The sequence below is a fragment of the Peromyscus maniculatus genome, chromosome 4 (genome assembly GCF_049852395.1).
Source record: "Peromyscus maniculatus bairdii isolate BWxNUB_F1_BW_parent chromosome 4, HU_Pman_BW_mat_3.1, whole genome shotgun sequence".
NCBI classification, from domain to species: domain Eukaryota; kingdom Metazoa; phylum Chordata; class Mammalia; order Rodentia; family Cricetidae; genus Peromyscus; species Peromyscus maniculatus.
Window position 1 is genome coordinate 124,174,160 of NC_134855.1, and position 19,310 is coordinate 124,193,469.

Genomic DNA, 19,310 nt, shown 5'->3' on the forward strand with positions numbered 1-19,310 from the left:
AAAGGATTTATATTGCAGAGAATATTGCGGAGATAAACAGATAGAAAATAAAGGATAGCCTCAAGAGGGCCTGGAACCTTTTCCAACCGGCCCTGACTGTCTCTGCCCCAGGATATTTATAGAGACACCAAGGGGTGGAGCAAAAGACCTTCCCCCCCAACACAGCCAAGTGCAGACCATCTCAGACACCTGCACTCAGGCCCATGGTCCTAATCATCCTCTATGAGGACCTGCTGGGTAAAGCCACAAGAAACCCCAAAAATGGGCTCCCACAGGCATTCAAGTATACCAGAGAGAAAAGGTGCCTAGGATGGCTGGCTTGGGAAAGGGAAAGGCTAGGAAAAGAAGATTTCTCAAGAGAACTTGCTTTTTTTGGAGACATGGAGAGCCTTGTGCATAGATAAGGAAAAGCACTGCTAATCTCTCTGATTCAGGATGCCTAAGAAGTGTGCTTGAGTCCTGAAGGAAAGCCTAGTTAGGTCATTATGGTCACTGAGTGTGCAGTTGTCTCTGGAAAGGTCATGCAAGGCAGAAACAGAACAGAACAACTCGAGTGTTTCCTTCCAACTTATACATGGCTGGACTGAAAGAACAGGCCCTCGACAGTGGTCATAATGAGAAAGAGAAGGTTCTAGGAGCTTGTGTGGAGATGAAAGTAGAATGACACTTAGGTATATCCAATGATCCACTATCTTCTGCAGCCCTGCCATGCCTAAAGGCAGATGTGTAGATAGCAGAGTGGATTTTGTGGTTTTATTTTTTAATATCAATAGGTTGATATAATGAATAGAATAGAATAAATCTATAGATTCAAAGCTTGTTTTATACACAGTTTTAATATCATTTTTACAGACAATGAATATTCTTACTCTTTGTGATTTATTTAAGAAGATGGCAAGGAATCAAGATAGCTGCGTGGTAACTGGACAACACATGCTATCTCCTTTTGGAGAATGTATGTGGTACATCATATATATTATGATTGCACATATTGATATAAAATGTTAAGCATCCTTCTTCCCCTTTCCCCCTACTGCCCTTCCCCCTTTTCCTTTCTCCCCTTTCTCCCTAAGCATTTGTAAGAGTTGTTTCGAAGTAACCTGATTTTCCCAGGGGCTTTCCATATTTAAAACATAAAGACCTCCGTAATCTGTGGTCCATCAGGGACTTTCTATAGCTAAGACATAAAGACCTCCCTCCATATTCATGCTCCATGCACTGAAATTTTTTAAAGAACTTTTTGAGTTATTTCTCAGATTGTGGTTCTGGAATCAAGACAGGGTCGGTCTGATAAGAGCAGAAATTATGGGCTAACTTATTCCCACATTGGGTTCCTATCAACTGGACACCGTGGGAACACTCCGGATATTTCAGAGCCATTTGTGACTGGTTGAATGAATGAACCATTCTTAGTAATGTCAATTTAATAATTTAAGCAAATACATTTTAATTGTGAGTTTGTTCATTTTCTATGTTTTCTAAATGTTCCCATCAATTTTTATATAGAAGTAATTAGGACATGTACCCATACCACATTTGTATTTTCTGTCTACCAACCGTGGCCCTCTCATCTCATTCCAGTTAAAGCCAAACCACACAGGCCACCTGCTGTTGCTAGAACCAGAGGCAGAAGCACTGCAGAGTCTCCTGTGCATTAAATCTGTCTCTGCGTACTGTTTTGTTTTGAGATAGGGTCTCATTATTAGCTTACGCTGGCCTGGAACTCTCAATTGTCCAACCTCAGCCTTCTGAGTACAGACGTGTACTAGTACTCTGTACCCCTCTCACCTCCTCCTCCTCCTCTTCCTGAGTTAAAACCTTTTGAAAAATAGCTCTCAGGGGCCCTGGAGAGAGAGCAGTCACTAAAATGCTCGCTACGTGACACAAACCTGAGAAGCTGGGTTAAATCTCCAGAACCCAAGTGGAATGATCCCAGCACCAGGAAGACGGCGACAGCAGTATTCAAGACTTAATGGACAGCCAGATTAACCTAATTGGTGAACTCTGTATCAGTGAGAGACCTAGTCTCGAAGGAGGTAAATCACATTCCTAAGTGTAGTGATAACACCCGCGCTACCACCACCCGTTCACCATGTCCGAGTGAGGGGCTGTGGATCGAAAAACAGAGACAAAAGACAGCGAGTCATTCACCACAGCAGAATGCTGAATGCCATTTATTGAAAGAGGGAGAAAACCTTAAATACAGGCTTACAGCACAATGGGAGAACCCCAGAGGGCAGAAGTTCACTACAGAACGTTCTACATTCTTGCATCTAAGCTGTTAATGCCCAATATGCAGGATACACAAACAAGGAACTGCCCTTAAGCATTCAGGAGGGTGGATACTGGCAGGGAATTAGCATAGGGAGGACATCTGGTCAAGGTCCGCAAGCAGGCAACGGCTTTACTCAATATGGGAGGAGACCAGGGCCCTGCACCTAAGGATAATACCCAAGAATATCATTTGGCCTCTGCATGTACTTGAACTTGTGTGCATATGCTCTCAGAGATAAATATAGGCATGTGGAACAGCTCCATCCATGAAAAATACACTGTGATTATATTTGTAATTTTATTTCTTTCTAATAGACACATTAGTGTATAAATTTAAGCTAGGCAAAACTAAATCTCAGTATTTATCATATAACCTATTATATACAAAACTTTGTTTTAATGTGTGATCAGTGTGAGAGCATTGGGTTGTTTTGTAGTCTTTTTTGTGCTAGTGTATAAAAACTCAGTTACAGCACCTGTAAAATTTGAATAGCCACATTGCAGGGTAGCTTTAGGTGGTGGCTGCTATTGCCCATCCCTCCTCCTGCTGAAATTCTAGGAACATATAAAAATTCTCAAGTGTTCCTCTTTGCTGAATATAAGTAACAGACCCATGAGCTTCTTGGTGTAATGCAAAACAGCTGTGCCACCTGATCAGCTTTCTGTGGACAGAGGAGAGAAATGATGTTTGTGTTTTGTGACACTTAGGAAAACAACCCCAAGTCCCACTGAACACTTATTCAGTGTCAGTGTGAGTTAGAAGAAACCCTGGCTTTCAAAGTAGACCATGGTGTGATCTGAGCTATCAGCTTGGAGGAAGGCATTTGTGCTGGTCAGTTTTATGACAACTGGACTCAGGCTAGATTCATCAGAGAGGAGGGAGAGTCAATTGAGAAAATGCCTCTCTAAGATCAGGACACTAGCAAGCCTGTATTGGGCCTAGCCCACTGTGGGTGGTACTATCCCTAGGCTGGTGATCCTGGGTTCTATAAGAAGGCAGGCTGTGTAAGCCATAAGGAATAAGCCAGTAAGCAGCATTCCTCCATGGCCTCTGAACAAGCTCTTATCTCCAGGTTCTTGCCCTGGTTGAGTTTCTGTCATGACTTCTTTCAATGATGAGCAGTGACGTGGAAGCCTACGATAAATAAACCTTTTCTTCTCGGCGTTGCTTCTGGTCATGGTGTTTCATCACAGCACTAGAACCCCTAACTAAGACAGTATTCATATTCATTTACTGTCCTGGCTTCTGCTGCACACTTTATAACTCAGTTGTAGCACTTACCATAGTCAGAAAGACATGTCGTAAGCATGAAAAGCTGTTTCCACACAGGCTGTATAATTCACTCCCTTCACAGCCGCTGTCCATCAGGAGCTGTTCTAGCCATTGGGCTGTCTTTGAACTCTTATTCTAATAGCTGGGGGTGAGGGGGAGGTTGGACACAAAACAAACAGACAGGAAGAATTGCACAGAGAGAACCACTACAGGAAGTGTGAGGGAGCAGTCAGGTGGCACAGCTCATACAGTGAAGTGTGTTACACTGTTGATATCCAGGTAGGTCTGGAGAGTCACTGGGCTGAGAGCTGAGGGTTTCAGGTGAGAACTGATGAGAGTGCACATTGACTGACTTTGGGGACCAGCAGGGGGTCTGAAAGATGAGGCAGGGAAAGAAAGAAGCCCACGATTTGGACATGGGTTAGAGGTGAGAGAGTCAGAGAGATTGGGAAGAAAAGGCACAGGAGAGGAGACTGGTCACCGAGTCCTTGAAGCCACTCTGTGACTTGGCTTGTCACTCAGTGAGGTGGGAGAGATAACTGACGATCTTATCCAGGGTCTGAATTTAGGTGAAAAACCACATCCTTGACTTTCACAAAGCTGCACTTGAAATTTAGCATCTCCTTCCACTGTGAAAGGAGGCACCAAGCCCCAGCAATGTCATCAGCTCCTGCTGCTTCCTCCTCATTTTCCTCCAGCACTGCAGCTCCAGAGATCTGCAGTTGTCACTCATTGCTTGGGCACACCAGGGCACCAAATTATAGCGATCAATAGGCCACCGCTGAATACATCTCCTTAGGTTCACCTATTGCAATTCTCTGTATCTCGTTTTATACACTTATAAACAGTATTCTGGGAAGGGCCTTGGGCATGAAAGGTCACGAACTCCTCTGTTGCTGGGATTAGTGTTGCAGAGTCATGTGCTGTGACTCAGTATTTTTAGGCATCACTCTGGCAGCTTAGTTGAGGTTGGACTGGGGAACCTAAGGTGAGCACATGGAGACACATGATGCTGCTGTTGTAACCTCCCAACTGTAGGGTAGTGGAAGCTGGTGGTTTGGGCCTCAACTGTGGAATGTGGAGCTGCCACCCACTCCGATGAGAAAGCGGCCACTGACGCCAAGTGTGTTCATGTTGAGGCTGCAGCATCCTTCAGATTAAGCTTTCTCAAATTTTGTCCAGTATTTCACATCAATTTCTATTAATTTTCCCTTTAGGAATCTGAAACTGTTTGACAGAAACTTGGTGACTTGATATTGTTCTCTGTGTTGAAATTTTACTTTATCAAATAACGTTTGTTTGTTATTTCTCATCGTGACTTCACCCTCAAGTGCTAATTCACCTGCTAGTTATGGAACCACACGAGTTTAGTCTGACTGTTAGTTACCATTGCCACTCCATTCTTTTCTATTTCAACTTTCTTTGATAGTTTTTGCATATATGCACAGACTATAATAATACAATAATAGCTTATTGAGATATAATTAAGATCACCTAATATCCCCACTTAATTGTATAATTCAGTGGTTCTTAGTAGATATATAACAATGTGCACTCATCACCTCTACCTGCTCTCAAAACATTTTTTGTCACCTCTAAGCCTCCCCATGCTCATTGAATAGTCAATTGGTTACCTTGTCCCCACAGCCACCTGTCTCCTCTCTACCTCTGTAAGCTTGCCTCTTCTGGACAGTTCATGGGAATGGAACAGCACAGTGCACTGTGGTATTTTACACGTGGCTTTTGTCACATGTACCATACCTTACCACTTCATTTCCTTCTGTGGCTGAATACTTCCATTGTGTACATATGCCACATTCTATGCATCTATCAGCTGATAGACATTTAGGTTTCCTTTGGGGTGTTGTGACTAAGGTGTTATGGGCATTTTTAGGACATTTGTTTTCATTTCTTCTATTTCCCTAACACATTTGGTCTTGTTTTTAATATTTACACTTTTAATCTTTCAGAACTAGATTTTTTGTGCAAACTGTCCATATCAGAGGCAGGTTCTCATCTTTGTCTTAAAGATTGCTTATAATTATTATTCAGGTGATATTAATTGATCAGGTTTTAGCCAGTTAATTGTATACATATACATCCTTGCAAATAAAACAATTTTGTTTATAATTGTAACCATGTATTACAATTTAAGCACAGATATTCACCACAATTAAGAGTTAACTAGGTTAGAACTGTTTATTGAGAGGAGTAACATTGTTCTATTTAGAGTAGAGAGAAAGTGATGTCAGGTCATCTATATAACACACGGACCCCTTACAAAATGAAAATATGGAACTTTTGGCTTGACATGGAAAAGAAAAACTTCTCTTTCTGTGAGATGACTGCTCGAATCCTTGGCACTTTCATCCCAAGGGGGCTTGAAGCCTCTAGTCCAGTATATACTAAAAATGCATGAGCAGCATGGGTAAGGTAACCAGCTATACACATCATGGCTCTACTTACCAAGAGAGGGAACAGCCACCCCATTGCTGTGAACAAAGACTCCACAAATCCTCAACTTTTTCCACGTCTATGCCCCATACCCCACATCAGGTAGAAGGTGGTTTTAACCCCATCTTTGTGGCACCTTCACATGATTCTCCATCTAATGTCCAAGGTAGAACCCAGTTGTCACTATTTACAGAGATAGGCACCATGAGGATGGGGTGGTGACAAAGGGAACAGGGAGGAGGAGATTCATCAATGAACAGACAGAAGGAACTGAGACTCAAGTATAAGCCATGGCTCTGGACCCCTAGACATGCTCTTTTGTCTCACTAAACTTCTCTTAAAGACACAAAACTACAAATGAAATTTTTAAGCTTTCTAAGATGTTGACCTCAGAGAATTAAACTCCAAGGATGAGGCCCTTTACTACATGCAACTTTGGGCTGCTCTATACACATGAAGCCAACCCCAGTCATTGTAATTTCTCCGCTATAAAACATTTTTTAAAAATTTGGGGGAAATTTTAAGAGCCAGAGGACCAGAAAGCCTGCTGTGAGAATATGTCTCCTAGAAATGACAAGGAAGCTACATCCATGGACCTCAACAGTATGGCTGCTTAAATAAGACACTGATAGTCAGGCTATTGTGGAAGGGGGAAATCTCAAAGGGTCTCACCCCTAGACAAAGAGCTACAGGTGACTAATGGCCGCTGAGAAGAGAGAATTGGCCTCTCCCCGGGATGAGCCCCCTGAATGGTTATCCAATTCCAAGTAGTCATCCCTAAAGTCATACACATACAAACAGCACTAAATGGACTCATATATGGCTGTTTATATACCTATGCATTTGTAATGCATAATAATAACAAAGGAAAGAGGCCGTGAATTTGAGAGAGAGCAAGTGTGTCTGGAGGTACATGGAATGGCTGGGAGGGAGGAAGGAAAGGGGGAAATGATGTAATCATATTTTACATTTTATAATTTTTTAAAAATTTTGGGAGAGGGATTTTAGCTCTTTGTATGAAACGGAGAATAAAGTATGCTGAACATTTTAAATTATATGCATTAAATTGTATGCATTTAAATTATATACACTTAAAATATAACTGTGTTGTCATTGGTTTATAATATCAGTGATTTTTTATCTTATTCTTTGTGTCTTTTGTACATATTTAGGTACTCTAGAATGAAGAGAGTTATTTTTACAATCAATCACCTCAATGTTACATAGATATACATTGCCAGATATTATCTTACAGAAGTGTGATATTATTTTAGTACTGTAACCAAGAACCTATTTCTGTTTTTGTCCAGGTCCATTAAGATAAGATTAGCCAATTTTGTGGATACTGCTGGTGTTGAAAATCTTGTCAGCACCCTCGTACTGAGTAGAAAGATACTGGATGATTTTGCCCAGTACAACGAGGCTTGCAGAGATCCTGTAAGTACTGCTGGTGGCTGCTGTAGCCTCATTTTCCTGGTCCTACAGGACCATTATGACCCATGAAGATTCGGGCCTGAAGCTTCCTGGAGCATCACTTGGAGAGTCCTGTTGGGGGGAGCAGCGGAGATGGGGTGTGGAGTTGGCAGATCTGACTGTCATCATGTAAGGACAGCTCAGGAATCCATGGTATCCGATGTCCATCCCAGTAGCAATGATTGCCAGACTTCGGTTAGTGGAGCTCCATTTAATTACGTTAGATGGTAAACCTAGCCAGGACTTTTCATTGAGCTGGCTTGAGGTTTCAAGGGGTAGATAGAAGAATGATCCTCTGTGGTCAGTCTTTGGTCTTTTCTAGCATAATAACCTATACATGGGCTGTGGAAAACAACAGGCTGGTGTCAGTCTACATGCTAACCTTTACATGCTAACACCAAGGCCTTAAGAACACTGCCAGTGGACTTCACTAGACATGTAACTAGCCAAGAGGTTGGAGATGCATGCTGTAACCTCTCTAATATGCCTTATTTTGAAATAATTTTATCAAACTATGACAAAGCAACATTTTAGTGATTACAATTGAAACACACTGTATCAGTAGGCCCTGTTTCTGCAAAGGGACTGCCCTCACTTGTCACTGGTAACCTCATACCTCCATTCAGAAACTTTGTCGCAGGTCAACACTTTTGCTTCTAAAATCAGAAATTAGTTATGCCTCCTTTTGAACTTCATGGAAAGAAAATTATACAGTTTTCGTTCCTGGTGTGGAGTGCCTTTCCTCATCAGGATGCTTGTGAGATTTGTTTGTATTATGACAAAAATTATTTAATCACATGACTATATTACACTATTTCTTCATTTTGCTGCTACCGTCATTTGGAAAAATAGGAAATATTGGCTTTTTAAAATTAAATAAAACAAACCTTCTAAAGTTAATATTTACATCACCTAAATGTGATGCCACCACAAAGGCATACTATTATAAAGGAATGAAATTAAAATAAAGTTTCCCTCCACTGCACTCATTAAGCCTTGGCTTTTCTTGGTCTGTCTTCATATGTAGCCTCCTCCCTTCTGGCCCCTCTGGGCGGGATGACCTCAAGCCCCGCTTCTCCAGCTGTGCCCCAGTGAACTTGAAGGGAGTGTTCTCTGAGAGACAAATGTTAGTGACGGGCTGGAGAGATGGTTCAGCAGTTAAGAGCACTTGTTGCCTTCCGGAGACCAGGTCCAGGTCCCAGCACCCACATGATGCCTCAAAACCATGTGTAACTTCAGTTCCAGAAGACCCAACACCCTCTTCTGACCTCCACAGGCATCAGGCATGCATGTGGAGCACAAATATTAATGTAGTCAAAACGTGCATACAAATAAAATGAATTACACCAACATAAGGATACTAAAACTTTTGCATGAGACTGAAGTGAATCTTTTCTTAGAATAGTGGAAAGTACATGCCTTTCTATTGGTCAGTGCCTTGCACTTAACACTGAAGGTACAGAGCCACGGGGAGGGAAGCAGCCGGGGCCTTGGCAGGAGTCAAGGCAGAAATTGAGCATCCCGATAGCTGTGGTGGTGGTATTCATCTCCACAAAACCTTGCTGATAAAAAAGAAAGAAAAAAGAAAAAGAAAGAAAGCCACAATAGTATAGCTTGTACCTATACCTCGAGCAGAATGGCTAAAACAAAACCGAGTGGTTATTAGATGGCAAGGAAATGGGAAAACTAAATTACTGGTAAAACAGTGGCAGATACCCCCGGAGACATATTAGCTGTTTCTTCAGAAAACTAAAAATGCACCTTGCCTATGGCTAGTAAGCTGTACTCTTGGAAATTTAGCCCCGAGAAATGATGATGTGCACATAACTATTCAAAGCAGCTAGAATCATGCCAGGGAGTTTCCAACAGATAGATGTATAAATAAGCTATGGCAGATCCATGTGATGGAGCATTACTCAGCAGTGAAAAGAATGAACTGTTGATATCAACCTGTATGAACTGTGGGAGCCTGTTTTCAGGTTCCTCGTGGCTTTATCCAGCAGGTCCGCATAGAGAGGATGATTGGACCACGGACCTGAGTGAAGGTGTCTGAGATGGTCTGCACTTGGCTGTGTTGGGGAGGGGGTAGGTCTTTTGCTCCATCCTTGGCGTTTCTATCAATACCCTAGGGCAGAGACAGTCAGGGCCCGTTGGAATAGGTTCCAGGCCCTCTCAAGGCTATCCTGTATTTTCTGTTTGTCTCCACACTCTAAATCCTTCTCTCTAATATTTCCTGCTGCTCTCACTCAAGAAAACTCTGGGGAACTGTGGGGTTGGTGGGTAAACACCCTGCAATGAACCTCCACATTGTTATGCTGAGAGAAACAAAGAGCTAGTCCCCAAGGGTTATGCAATTATATGTATAGATTCATACTTAAGTGTACATTCATACATGTACGTATGTAATACTTACACAGAAGTTCATAATCATATATTCATATGTTTTAAAATGACAAAATTTATTATTGGAGACTAGATTATTTGCTGTTAGAGGCCAAGGGTGGGGCTAGAGAGATTTCTTTTTGTGGTAGTGGAATTGTTAGATGTTATTGTAGAGACTGAGACACAAACCTGTATAAAGTAACGGGATCACACAAATATACACCAATCAGGATCAGTTTCCCGTGGTCTCACTATGTTCCAGCTTTACAGAATGTTATCATAGGGGATACTGAACAACATGTAAAAGGATTTTTATGTTATCTTACAATTGCCTGTGGGTGTACAGTTACCTTACCACTTAGATTAAAAGGGGAAATTAGAGGCAGTTTAAAGAATAGCCTTGATGAAACAGTAACATTTTACCTCTATTGAATCTCAACACTTGATTGGATTTTAGCATTCTGTGTGACGGGATGGGTGGCATGCATCTGCTGCATCCTGAAGCATGTTGGGTTTTTGAGGAGAAAATGCTTCTACAGATGTATGAAATGCACTTGAACCAGCTACCATTTTTATAAAATACCATTTTTACTTGAAGAAAGAAAAATTGGTTTTTTTTTTTTTTTTGGACTTAGGTATTTAACCAGCATTTCCTTAAAAGTAACAACATGAGTCTGTCAACCTGATATAACAAGAATCACTTGCCCCCTGTGATAAGATCTAATCAGGAAAGAAAATAGAAATTGAGAAAGTCAGTATCGGCCATTGTGAGCTTGACAGCCACACAATGCTCACAGCAGCGTTTCTGACGACACAAGTGTGACGTTATGAAATGGGTCAATAGTTGGGAAATCTGTGTAGCTTGATAAATCAATATTTCCCAGTTAAACATTGTGCAGTTTTATAAAAGCATAGGTGAGTATGCATATAAGAGTCAGGTAAAACGGACTTTAGTGCAGAAGTATGTACAATGCTCATGGACAGGATTTTCAAATGGCGCACTGCAGCTAACCTCAGGCACTACCAGTTGTGGAGTCTCAAAGGATATCCACAGTTATCTGAAAAGATGCTTAGATATGTGTCTTTTCTAACTATGTGTTGTGAAGAAAGATCACATTTTTCATATATTTAAGCAAAAACAACGTATTGCCCCAGATTGACTACAGAAGCAGATGTGAGGATCCAGCTGTCTACTAAGCCAGATTAAAGAGATTTGCAAAAACAAAACAATGCTACTCTAAATATTTGTGTTTAGAAAAACACAGTTTCTTTTGTTAAAAATATGATTTATGTCAATAAATTGTTTTATGTAAATATATATTTTATGTAAAAATAAAATAAAAACATTGTTTTAAAATGAAACAGCTAGTTTAAATGTTCATTTTACTATAAATTTTAAAAGCAAATTCATGTCTTTTCAGTTTTAATTTCCATTTGATGTCTGAGTTGATGTCCTAAAGTCATAAAAGTTGGGAAGCACTGGGGTAGAAGTGGGTTCTGTGTAAAAGGAACTCCGGTTTGAGTTGTGGATCCATGCCTCCTGAGCTCACTTACCTAGCTCCCTATGCCTTGTTGTCTTGTGAATAAAATAAATGGAAAAATAATTGTTACTCTAGAGCATGGGGGTGAAGATGAAGTGAGCAGTGAGCATAGCATCTGGCCGTAAGTGTTGGTGTTGCTTCTGTTATTGTGGTTACTGAAGCTGTGGCTGCTGGGTTCACAATCATGGATGCACTAGCAACTGATTTCGGAGACCTTGTTGGTGATGCTTTCCAGGGTCTTAACAAAACATACCTTACCTTTGCAGGATGGGACAGCTCTGCAGGTGTTTGTAGCTGAAGTTGCAAAGCAAATAGTTGGCATTGCAGTGATCAGAAAAGAAATGGTAAGTTATGAAGTGGCCATTCATTGTGATTGTGGCTTGCTTGATTGTGACTTTCTATATTATGAATGAATCCTGTCCCTAAAGTATTTGGGCACAAACGTGTCTCCCACCTGGCAGCCTTTCGAGGCTCTTCCTTTTTTTAAGTTAAAAATGTTTGGAATTGTCAGTTGGAGTTTTGCACATACCTTTAATCCCAGCACTCAGAGGGCAGAGGCAGGTGGATTTCTGTGAGTTCGAGGCCAGCCTGGTCTACAGAGGGAGTTTGAGGGCAGTCAGAGCTACATAGTGATACTCTGTCATGAAAAAACAAAGAAAACAGAACACACACAAACAAATGTTTTGACTATTACAAAGAACATGAAAATATTCTCATTCTTAAAGTTTTAATAATCTCCCACCATCAAAGTAATAGTAGTAGTAATAATAGTAATAATAATAATAACCAGTCCCACTGCTGTCACCAAAGGATTGCTACTAAAGTCACTCATCTTTATTAGCATCCTCCTTTTACATCCAGTTAAGTGCATGTGTCTATTGTCAAGTGGATATGCCATTTTATATTTTTCCCAATGCAGTTTTTCCAACACATTTATTATTTAATAGTCCATTCTTGTGCTGCTGACTTAAAATACTGCTTTTATATTTATTAATTTTCTATATTCTTGTGTCCATTTTACGTTCTATTCCATGCTATGAGCTTATTCATTGATACCCATTATATTATCATATGTTTTAAAATAACTTCTTCATTTTTTTAAAATTTCATGTGTGTAGGTATTTTGCCTGCATGTATGTCTGTTTACCATGTTCGTGCCTGGTGCCCTGAGGCCAGAAGAGGGTGTCAGATCCCCTGGGACTATAGCTGCAGGCAGTTGTAAACTGTAGCTAGAGTTTTCTCCAGTCCTGCCTGGCCCACAGTCAGGACAAATCTCTCTCACCTGCCAGTCCTGCAGCCACTCAGACCTAACCAAGTAAACACACAGAGACTTATATTGCTTACAAACTGTATGGTTGCAGCAGGCTTCTTGTTATCTAGTTCTTATTTCTTAAATTAACCCATTTCTATTAGTCTACAAGTTGCCATGTGGCTCATGACTTACCAGTACCTTACATCTCGCTTGTCATGGTGGCGGCTGGTATCTGACGCAGCCTTCCTATTCCCAGAATTCTCTTCTCTGCTTGTCCCACCTATACTTCCTGCCTGGCTACTGGCCAATCAGTGTTTTATTTATTAACCAATCAGAGCAACATATTTAACATGCAGAACATCCCACAGCAGTACACCATCATATGGGTGCTGGGAGTTGAACCCCAGTCTTCTGGAAGAGCAGCCCTTGCTCTTAAGCACTGAGCCATCTCTCCAGCCCCTGTTGTTGTCTTTTAATAGTAATGGAAGTGAACTAATGCAGTCGGACACTTACCCACTCTGCAGGCTCACTGGGCACCTTTCTCCACCTTCCTGTTCTGTGAGCCTGACGGAACTGACAGCAATCCATGTCCTTGCCCGTTGGCCTTGGGAAGCCTTGACAGGAGGAGGGAGGACAGTGAAAGTGGGGTGTCCACTCGCCTTTTCAATGTGGTCTTTTCTCAAGGGTGTTCTCTGTGGATTCCTGTGACCAGTCTTCCACCTACACCACCCACCCAGGCCTCTAATAGCTGGCAGTTGCTATCTCACTGTCCCTGCTAATTTCCTTACACCCCCATCTCTGTAAATACTCCCTTTGTTGAGCCCACCTCCAATTGCCCCAATTTGAACGTGCCATCTGTCTCCTGCTGTGATCCCTCCCCAGTATACTCTAAGACATTTATGATTTTTTCTATGCATTTTGTAATAGATGTGACCCCTATTGTACATTCTAAATGTTTATTTTAGAATATAGGAAGATCACAAAGTTTTGTATTTTGATCTTGTACCCAATTACCCTTCTAAAATCTTTTTTTCACTCTGAGAGTTTAAAAATTGATTAACCCCCCTCTCCCTGCACAGCATCACTTTTAGGCCATTCCATTGCTGAGAGCACTCAGGGACAGAGGCATGTACTACACCTCTCTCTCTCTCTCTCTCTCTCTCTCTCTCTCTCTCTCTCTCTCTCTCTCTCTCTCTCTCTCTCTCTCGTGTGACTTTGTAGTAAAACATGTATGGTAGTTAAACTTGTCCCTTCACTCTCCCCATCTCTTAAAGCCTCATGCTTGCTGTAGCCAAGGCTTGAACTCTGCACCCAAGTGCTGAGATTACAGATGTGACCACTATGCCTGGCTTCATGCCTGATTTTTTTTTTTCCGATTTTATTGAATGGATAGAGTATTGTTTAACGGTACTGCTGGTAAAGGCTACTTTTGTAGTTGTCTTGACTTTAATGGGATAATTTTGTGTTTTCTTCACTTAGCATATTATTTGTAAAAGGAAATACTAAATTAAGGACGTTTTCTACTTTTTGATTATTGAAGGTGTCTTTGATGGATAGGTATTAGGTTTTTGGAGTTTACTGAGATATTTGGATAGAATTATTCCTTAATACTTCCTTGCATTTATTTCTCTTTTTGATTCAGTGATCTGAGTTGCTTTTTTTAGATGATGGCACATAACAAGGTTCCTGAGTCTACCCTTGCATTGGATACTCATTTGATAGTGTGTAAAATTCTCAAAGTATTTACCCTCAGAATGCTTGTTTGAATTGTCATTGTCTCCAATATTCAGTGCCACTGATAACAATCGAACCGTAGGACAATCCATCCTTAATCCTTTTGTTTTGGCTGGTTTTGTGTGTCAGCTTGACACAAGCTAGAGTCATCAGAGAAAGGAGCCTAAGTTGAGGAAATGCCTCCATGAGAGCCCAGCACATGGTGGGTGGTGCCACCTCTGGGCTGGTGGTGCGGGGTTCTATAAGAAAGCAGGCTGAGCAAGCCATGTGGAGCAAGCCAGTAAGCAGCACTCCTCCATGGCCTCTGTATCAGCTCCTATCTCCAGGATACAGTCCTCCTTGAATGGATGGACTGTGATCTAGAAATGTAAGCCAAGTAAACCCTTTCTTTGCTAACTTGCTTTTTGGTCATGGTGTTTTGTTGCAGTGATAGAAACCCTAACTAAGATGCCTTTGCAAGTAGAAGTGGATTGTTTTTATCTTTCTTGAGTCTTGTGGGGAGTTTTTGTCTATTAACAAATGGAGAAATGTTTTATTTTGGATTTTCAATGGTTGCTTTTTGTTTTCTTAATTTAGAAATCCCCAGGTTTTTTTTTTTTAAAGGAATACTTAATGTCTCTGGGGGAAGCATTCTATTAATTATTTTTTGTCTCCATGTTCTTCAGTCACTATAAAGTTCTGTTTTAGGTGGGTTCAGGGTCTTTTCAATTGATCCTTCAGTGTCTCTTGGTAGTAGGAGTAAGAGGTGGGCAGACTAATAGATGTATTTCTTATTTGTTTGTTTGTTTGTTTTACATCCCAGCTACAGTTTCCCCTCCCTCCTGTCTGCCCAATCCCTCCCCTTCATCCCTCTTCTGTTCCCACTTTGTTTCTATTTGTTTCTGTTCAGGAAAGGGCAGGTCTCCCATGGATATCAACAAAATATGGCATATCAAGTTTCAGTAAAACTAAGCCCCTCCCCATGTATTAAGGATGGGCAAGGCAACTCATTGTGAGGAGTAGGGTCCCAAAAGCCAGTAAAAGCCCCTGCTCCCACTGTTAGGAATCCCACAAGAGGGCCAGGCTACACAACTGTAACATATATGCAGAGTGCCTAGGTCAGTCCTGTTGTTGGTTGTTTTTTCTCTTTTGCAGGGCCCACCACCCAGCTCCCAAATAAATAAAACATGAGGCTTATACTTAATTATAAATGTCCAGTCTTAGCTTGGCTTATTTCTTGCCAGTTTTCTTTAACTTATCCCATCTACCTTTTGCCTCTGGGCTTTTCCCGTTTTCTTACTTCCGTAAATCTTATGCTTACTCTGTGGCTTGCTGTGCAGCGGGGTGGCTGGCCCCTGGAGTCCACCTCTTTCTCTGGCTGCTTCTTCTTCTTACTCTTTCATCTCTTATCTTTGCTCCAGATTTCTCCTTCTGTATATTTTTCTCTGCCTGCCAGCCCCACATATCCTTTTTCCTGCGTTGCTATTGGCCGTTCAGTTCTTTATTAGACCATCAGGTGTTTTACACAGGCACAGTAACACAGCTTCACAGAGTTAAACAAATGCAACATAAACAAAAGTAACACACCTTAAAATAATATTCTACTACACAGTCCCATGCAGGCTCCTTGGTTGTCATTTCAGTCTCTGAGCTCCAATGAGCCCAGGTTAGTTGAGTCTGTGAGTTTTCTTGTGGTGTCCTTGACCCCTCTAGCTCCTACAATCCTTTCTCCCCCTCTTCTGCAGGATTCCCTGAACTCTGTCTAATGTTTGGCTGTGGGTCTGCATCTGTTTCCATCAGTTGCTGGATGATACCTCTCTAATGACAATTGGGCTAGGCACCAATCTGGTCACAGGAGAGGGTCAATTCTGGCAAGAGATCTGCTAGGAGCCTAAGCTGGGGTGGTTCTTGTAGATTCCTGGGAGATTCCCTTGCACCAGATTTTTACCTGACCCTGAAATATGGCCCCCTTTTCCAGTAGTCTCTTTCAGTACTCTCTCCCTCTATGCCCTGCAACCTGATGATCTTGTTGCCATCCCCACCTGCCCTCAGTCCATTCACAAAAATCTCTATTTTCTCTTCCCAAGGAGATCTGGGTCAATACTCCTTGTTACCTAGCCTCTCTGAATCTGAATTGTAATATGGTTATCTGTTACTTTATAGCTAATATCCACTTATAAGTGAGTACATACCATATTTGTCTTTCTCAGTCTGGGTTACCTCATTCAGGATGATTTTTTCCTAGTTCCATCCATTTACCTTCAAATTTCCTGCCATCCTTGTTTTTAACAGCTGAGTAATACTCTGTTGTGTAAATGTACCACATTTTCTTTATCCACTTCTCTGTTGAGGAATAGCTAGGTCATTTCCAGATTCTGGCTATTACAAATAAAGCTGCTATGAACATAGTTGAACAAGTGTCCTTGTGGTATGATTGAGCATCCTTTGGGTATATGTCCAAATGTGTAATAGCTGGGATTTGTGGTAGATTGATTCCTAGTTCTCTGAGAACCATCAAGGTGACTTCCAAAGTGACTCTACACGTTTATACTCCCACCAACAGTGGAGAAGTGTTCTCCTTACAATACATCCTCTCCAGCATGAGCTGTTGTTTGTGTTTTTGATCTTAGCCATTCTGACAGGTATAAGATAGAATCTCAAAGTCATTTTGATTTGCATTTCCCTGGTGGCTATGGCTGTTAAACATCCTTAAGTGTTTCTCAGCCATTTGAGTTTCTGTTAAGGATTTTCTGTTTAGCTCTGTACCCCATTTTTAAATTGAGTTATTTGGTTTTTTGATGTCTAGTTACTTGAGTTCTTTAAATATTTTGGAAGTCAGCTTTCTGTCAGATGGGGGGTTGATGAAGATCTTTTCCCATCCTGTAGGCTGCCATTTTGCCCTATTGACAGTATCCTTTGCCTTATAGAAATTTTTCAGTTTCATGATGTCCCTTTATTAATTGTTGATTTTAGTGCCTGTGCTATTGGTGTTGTGTTCAGGAAATTGTCTCCTGTGCCAATATGTTCGAGATTATTTCCCACCTTCTCTTCTCTTGGGTTCAGTGTATCTGGTTTTATGTTGATGTCTTTGATCCTCTTGGTCTTAAGTTTTGTGCATTGTGATAGATATGGATCTATTTTCAGCCTTCTACATGTCAACATCCAGTTATACCAGCACCATTTGTTAAAGATGCTTTATTTTTTCCATTGTATAATTTTGACTTCTTTGTTGAAAATCAAGTGTTCATAGCTATGTGGATTTACATATGGGTCTTTGATTCGATTTCATTGATCCACCTGTCTGCTTTTATGGCAAGTCCATGTGGTTTCTATTACTATAGCTCTATAGTAGAGCTATAAAAATCTGGGATGATAACAACTCTGGAAGTTTTTATTGTACAGGATTGTTTTAGCTATCCTGGATTTTTTTGTTCTTCCATATGAAGTTAAGTATCGTTCTTTTAAGATCTGTAAAGAATTGTGTTGGGATTTTAATTGATTGAATCTGAATTGAATTGTAGATTCCTTGAATCTGTAGATTGCTTTTGGTAAAACAGCCATTTTTACTATGTTAATCCTGCTGATCCATGAGCATGGGAGATCTTTCCATCTTCTGATATCTTCTTCAGTTACTTTCTTCAAAGACTTGAAGTTCTTATCATACAGGTCTTTTCACTTTCTTGGTTAGAGTTACACCAAGATATTTTATGTTATTTGAGGCTATTGTAAAAGGTGCTGATTCTCTAATTGGTTTTTCAGCCCATTTATCGTTTGTATATAGTAGGGCAACTGATTCTTTTGAATTAATTTTGTATCCAGTCACTTGACTACAGGTGTTTATCAGCTGTAGGAGTTCCTTGGTAGGGTTTTGGGGGCCACTTATGTATACTATCATATCATTTGGAATAATGATACTTTGACTTCTTCCTTTCCAATTTGTATCCCCTTGATTCCTTTAGTTGTCTTATTGCTCTATCTAGAACTTCAAGTACTATATTGAATAGCTATGGAGAGAGTGAACAGCCTTCTCTTATTCCTGTTTTAGTGGAATTGCTTTGAGTTTCTCTCCATTTAATTTGATGTTGGCAATTGGCTGGCTGTATATTGCTTTTATTATGTTTAGGTGTGTCCCCTGTATCCATGACCTCTCCAATACTTTTAATCATGAAGGAGTGTTGGATTTTGTCAAAAGCTTTTTTAAGAATTTAATGAGATAATTGTGTGGTTTTTTTTCCTTCAGTTTGTTCATATGATGGATTACACTAACAGATTTTCATATGTTGTACCATCCCTGCTTCACTGGGACGAACCCTACTTGGTCATGGTGGATATCTTTTTGATGTGTTCTTGAATTCAGTTTGCTAGTATTTTATTGAGCATTTTTGCATCAATGTTCATGAGTGAAATTGGTCTGTAATTCTCTTTCTTTGTTGAGTCTCTGGGTGGTTTGGAAATCAAGGTGACTGTGGCCTCATAGAAACAATTTGGCAGTATTCCATCTGCTTTTATTTTGTGGAATAATTTGAAGAGTATTGGTATTAACTCTTCTTTGGAAGTCTGGTGAAATTCTGTATTAAAACCATCTGGTCCTGGGCTTTATTTGGTTGGGAGACTTTTCATAACTACTTCTATTTCCTTAGGGGTTATAGGTCTATTTAAATTGTTTATCTGATATTGATTCAACTTTGGTAAGTGGTATCTCTCAAGAAATTTGTCTTTTTCTTTTAGATTTTCCAATTTTGTGAAGTACAAGTTTTTGAAGTGTAACCTAATGATTCTTTGTATTTCCTTGGAGTCTCTTGTATGTCTCTCTGTTTTCATTTCTGGTTTTGTTTATTTGAATATTCTATCCCTGCCTTTTAGTTGGTGTATAAGAGTTTATCTATTTTGTTGATTTTCTTGAAGAACCAACTCTTTGTTTCATTGATTCTTTGTATTGTTCTCTTTG

At 40.5% G+C, this 19,310-nt stretch overlaps 1 protein-coding gene across 5 annotated transcripts in view; it reads left to right on the forward strand.

Moving 5' to 3' along the window:
* Positions 1-19,310, forward strand: part of Cfap61 (cilia and flagella associated protein 61) — a 302,729-nt gene that overhangs the window by 98,837 nt on the left and 184,582 nt on the right. For all 5 annotated transcript variants that reach the window (XM_076570780.1, XM_076570781.1, XM_076570783.1 and 2 more), the window contains 2 exons: positions 7,312-7,438; positions 11,664-11,741. In XM_076570780.1, coding sequence (XP_076426895.1) covers positions 7,312-7,438; positions 11,664-11,741 — 205 coding nt within the window. The remainder of the gene's footprint in view (positions 1-7,311; positions 7,439-11,663; positions 11,742-19,310) is intronic.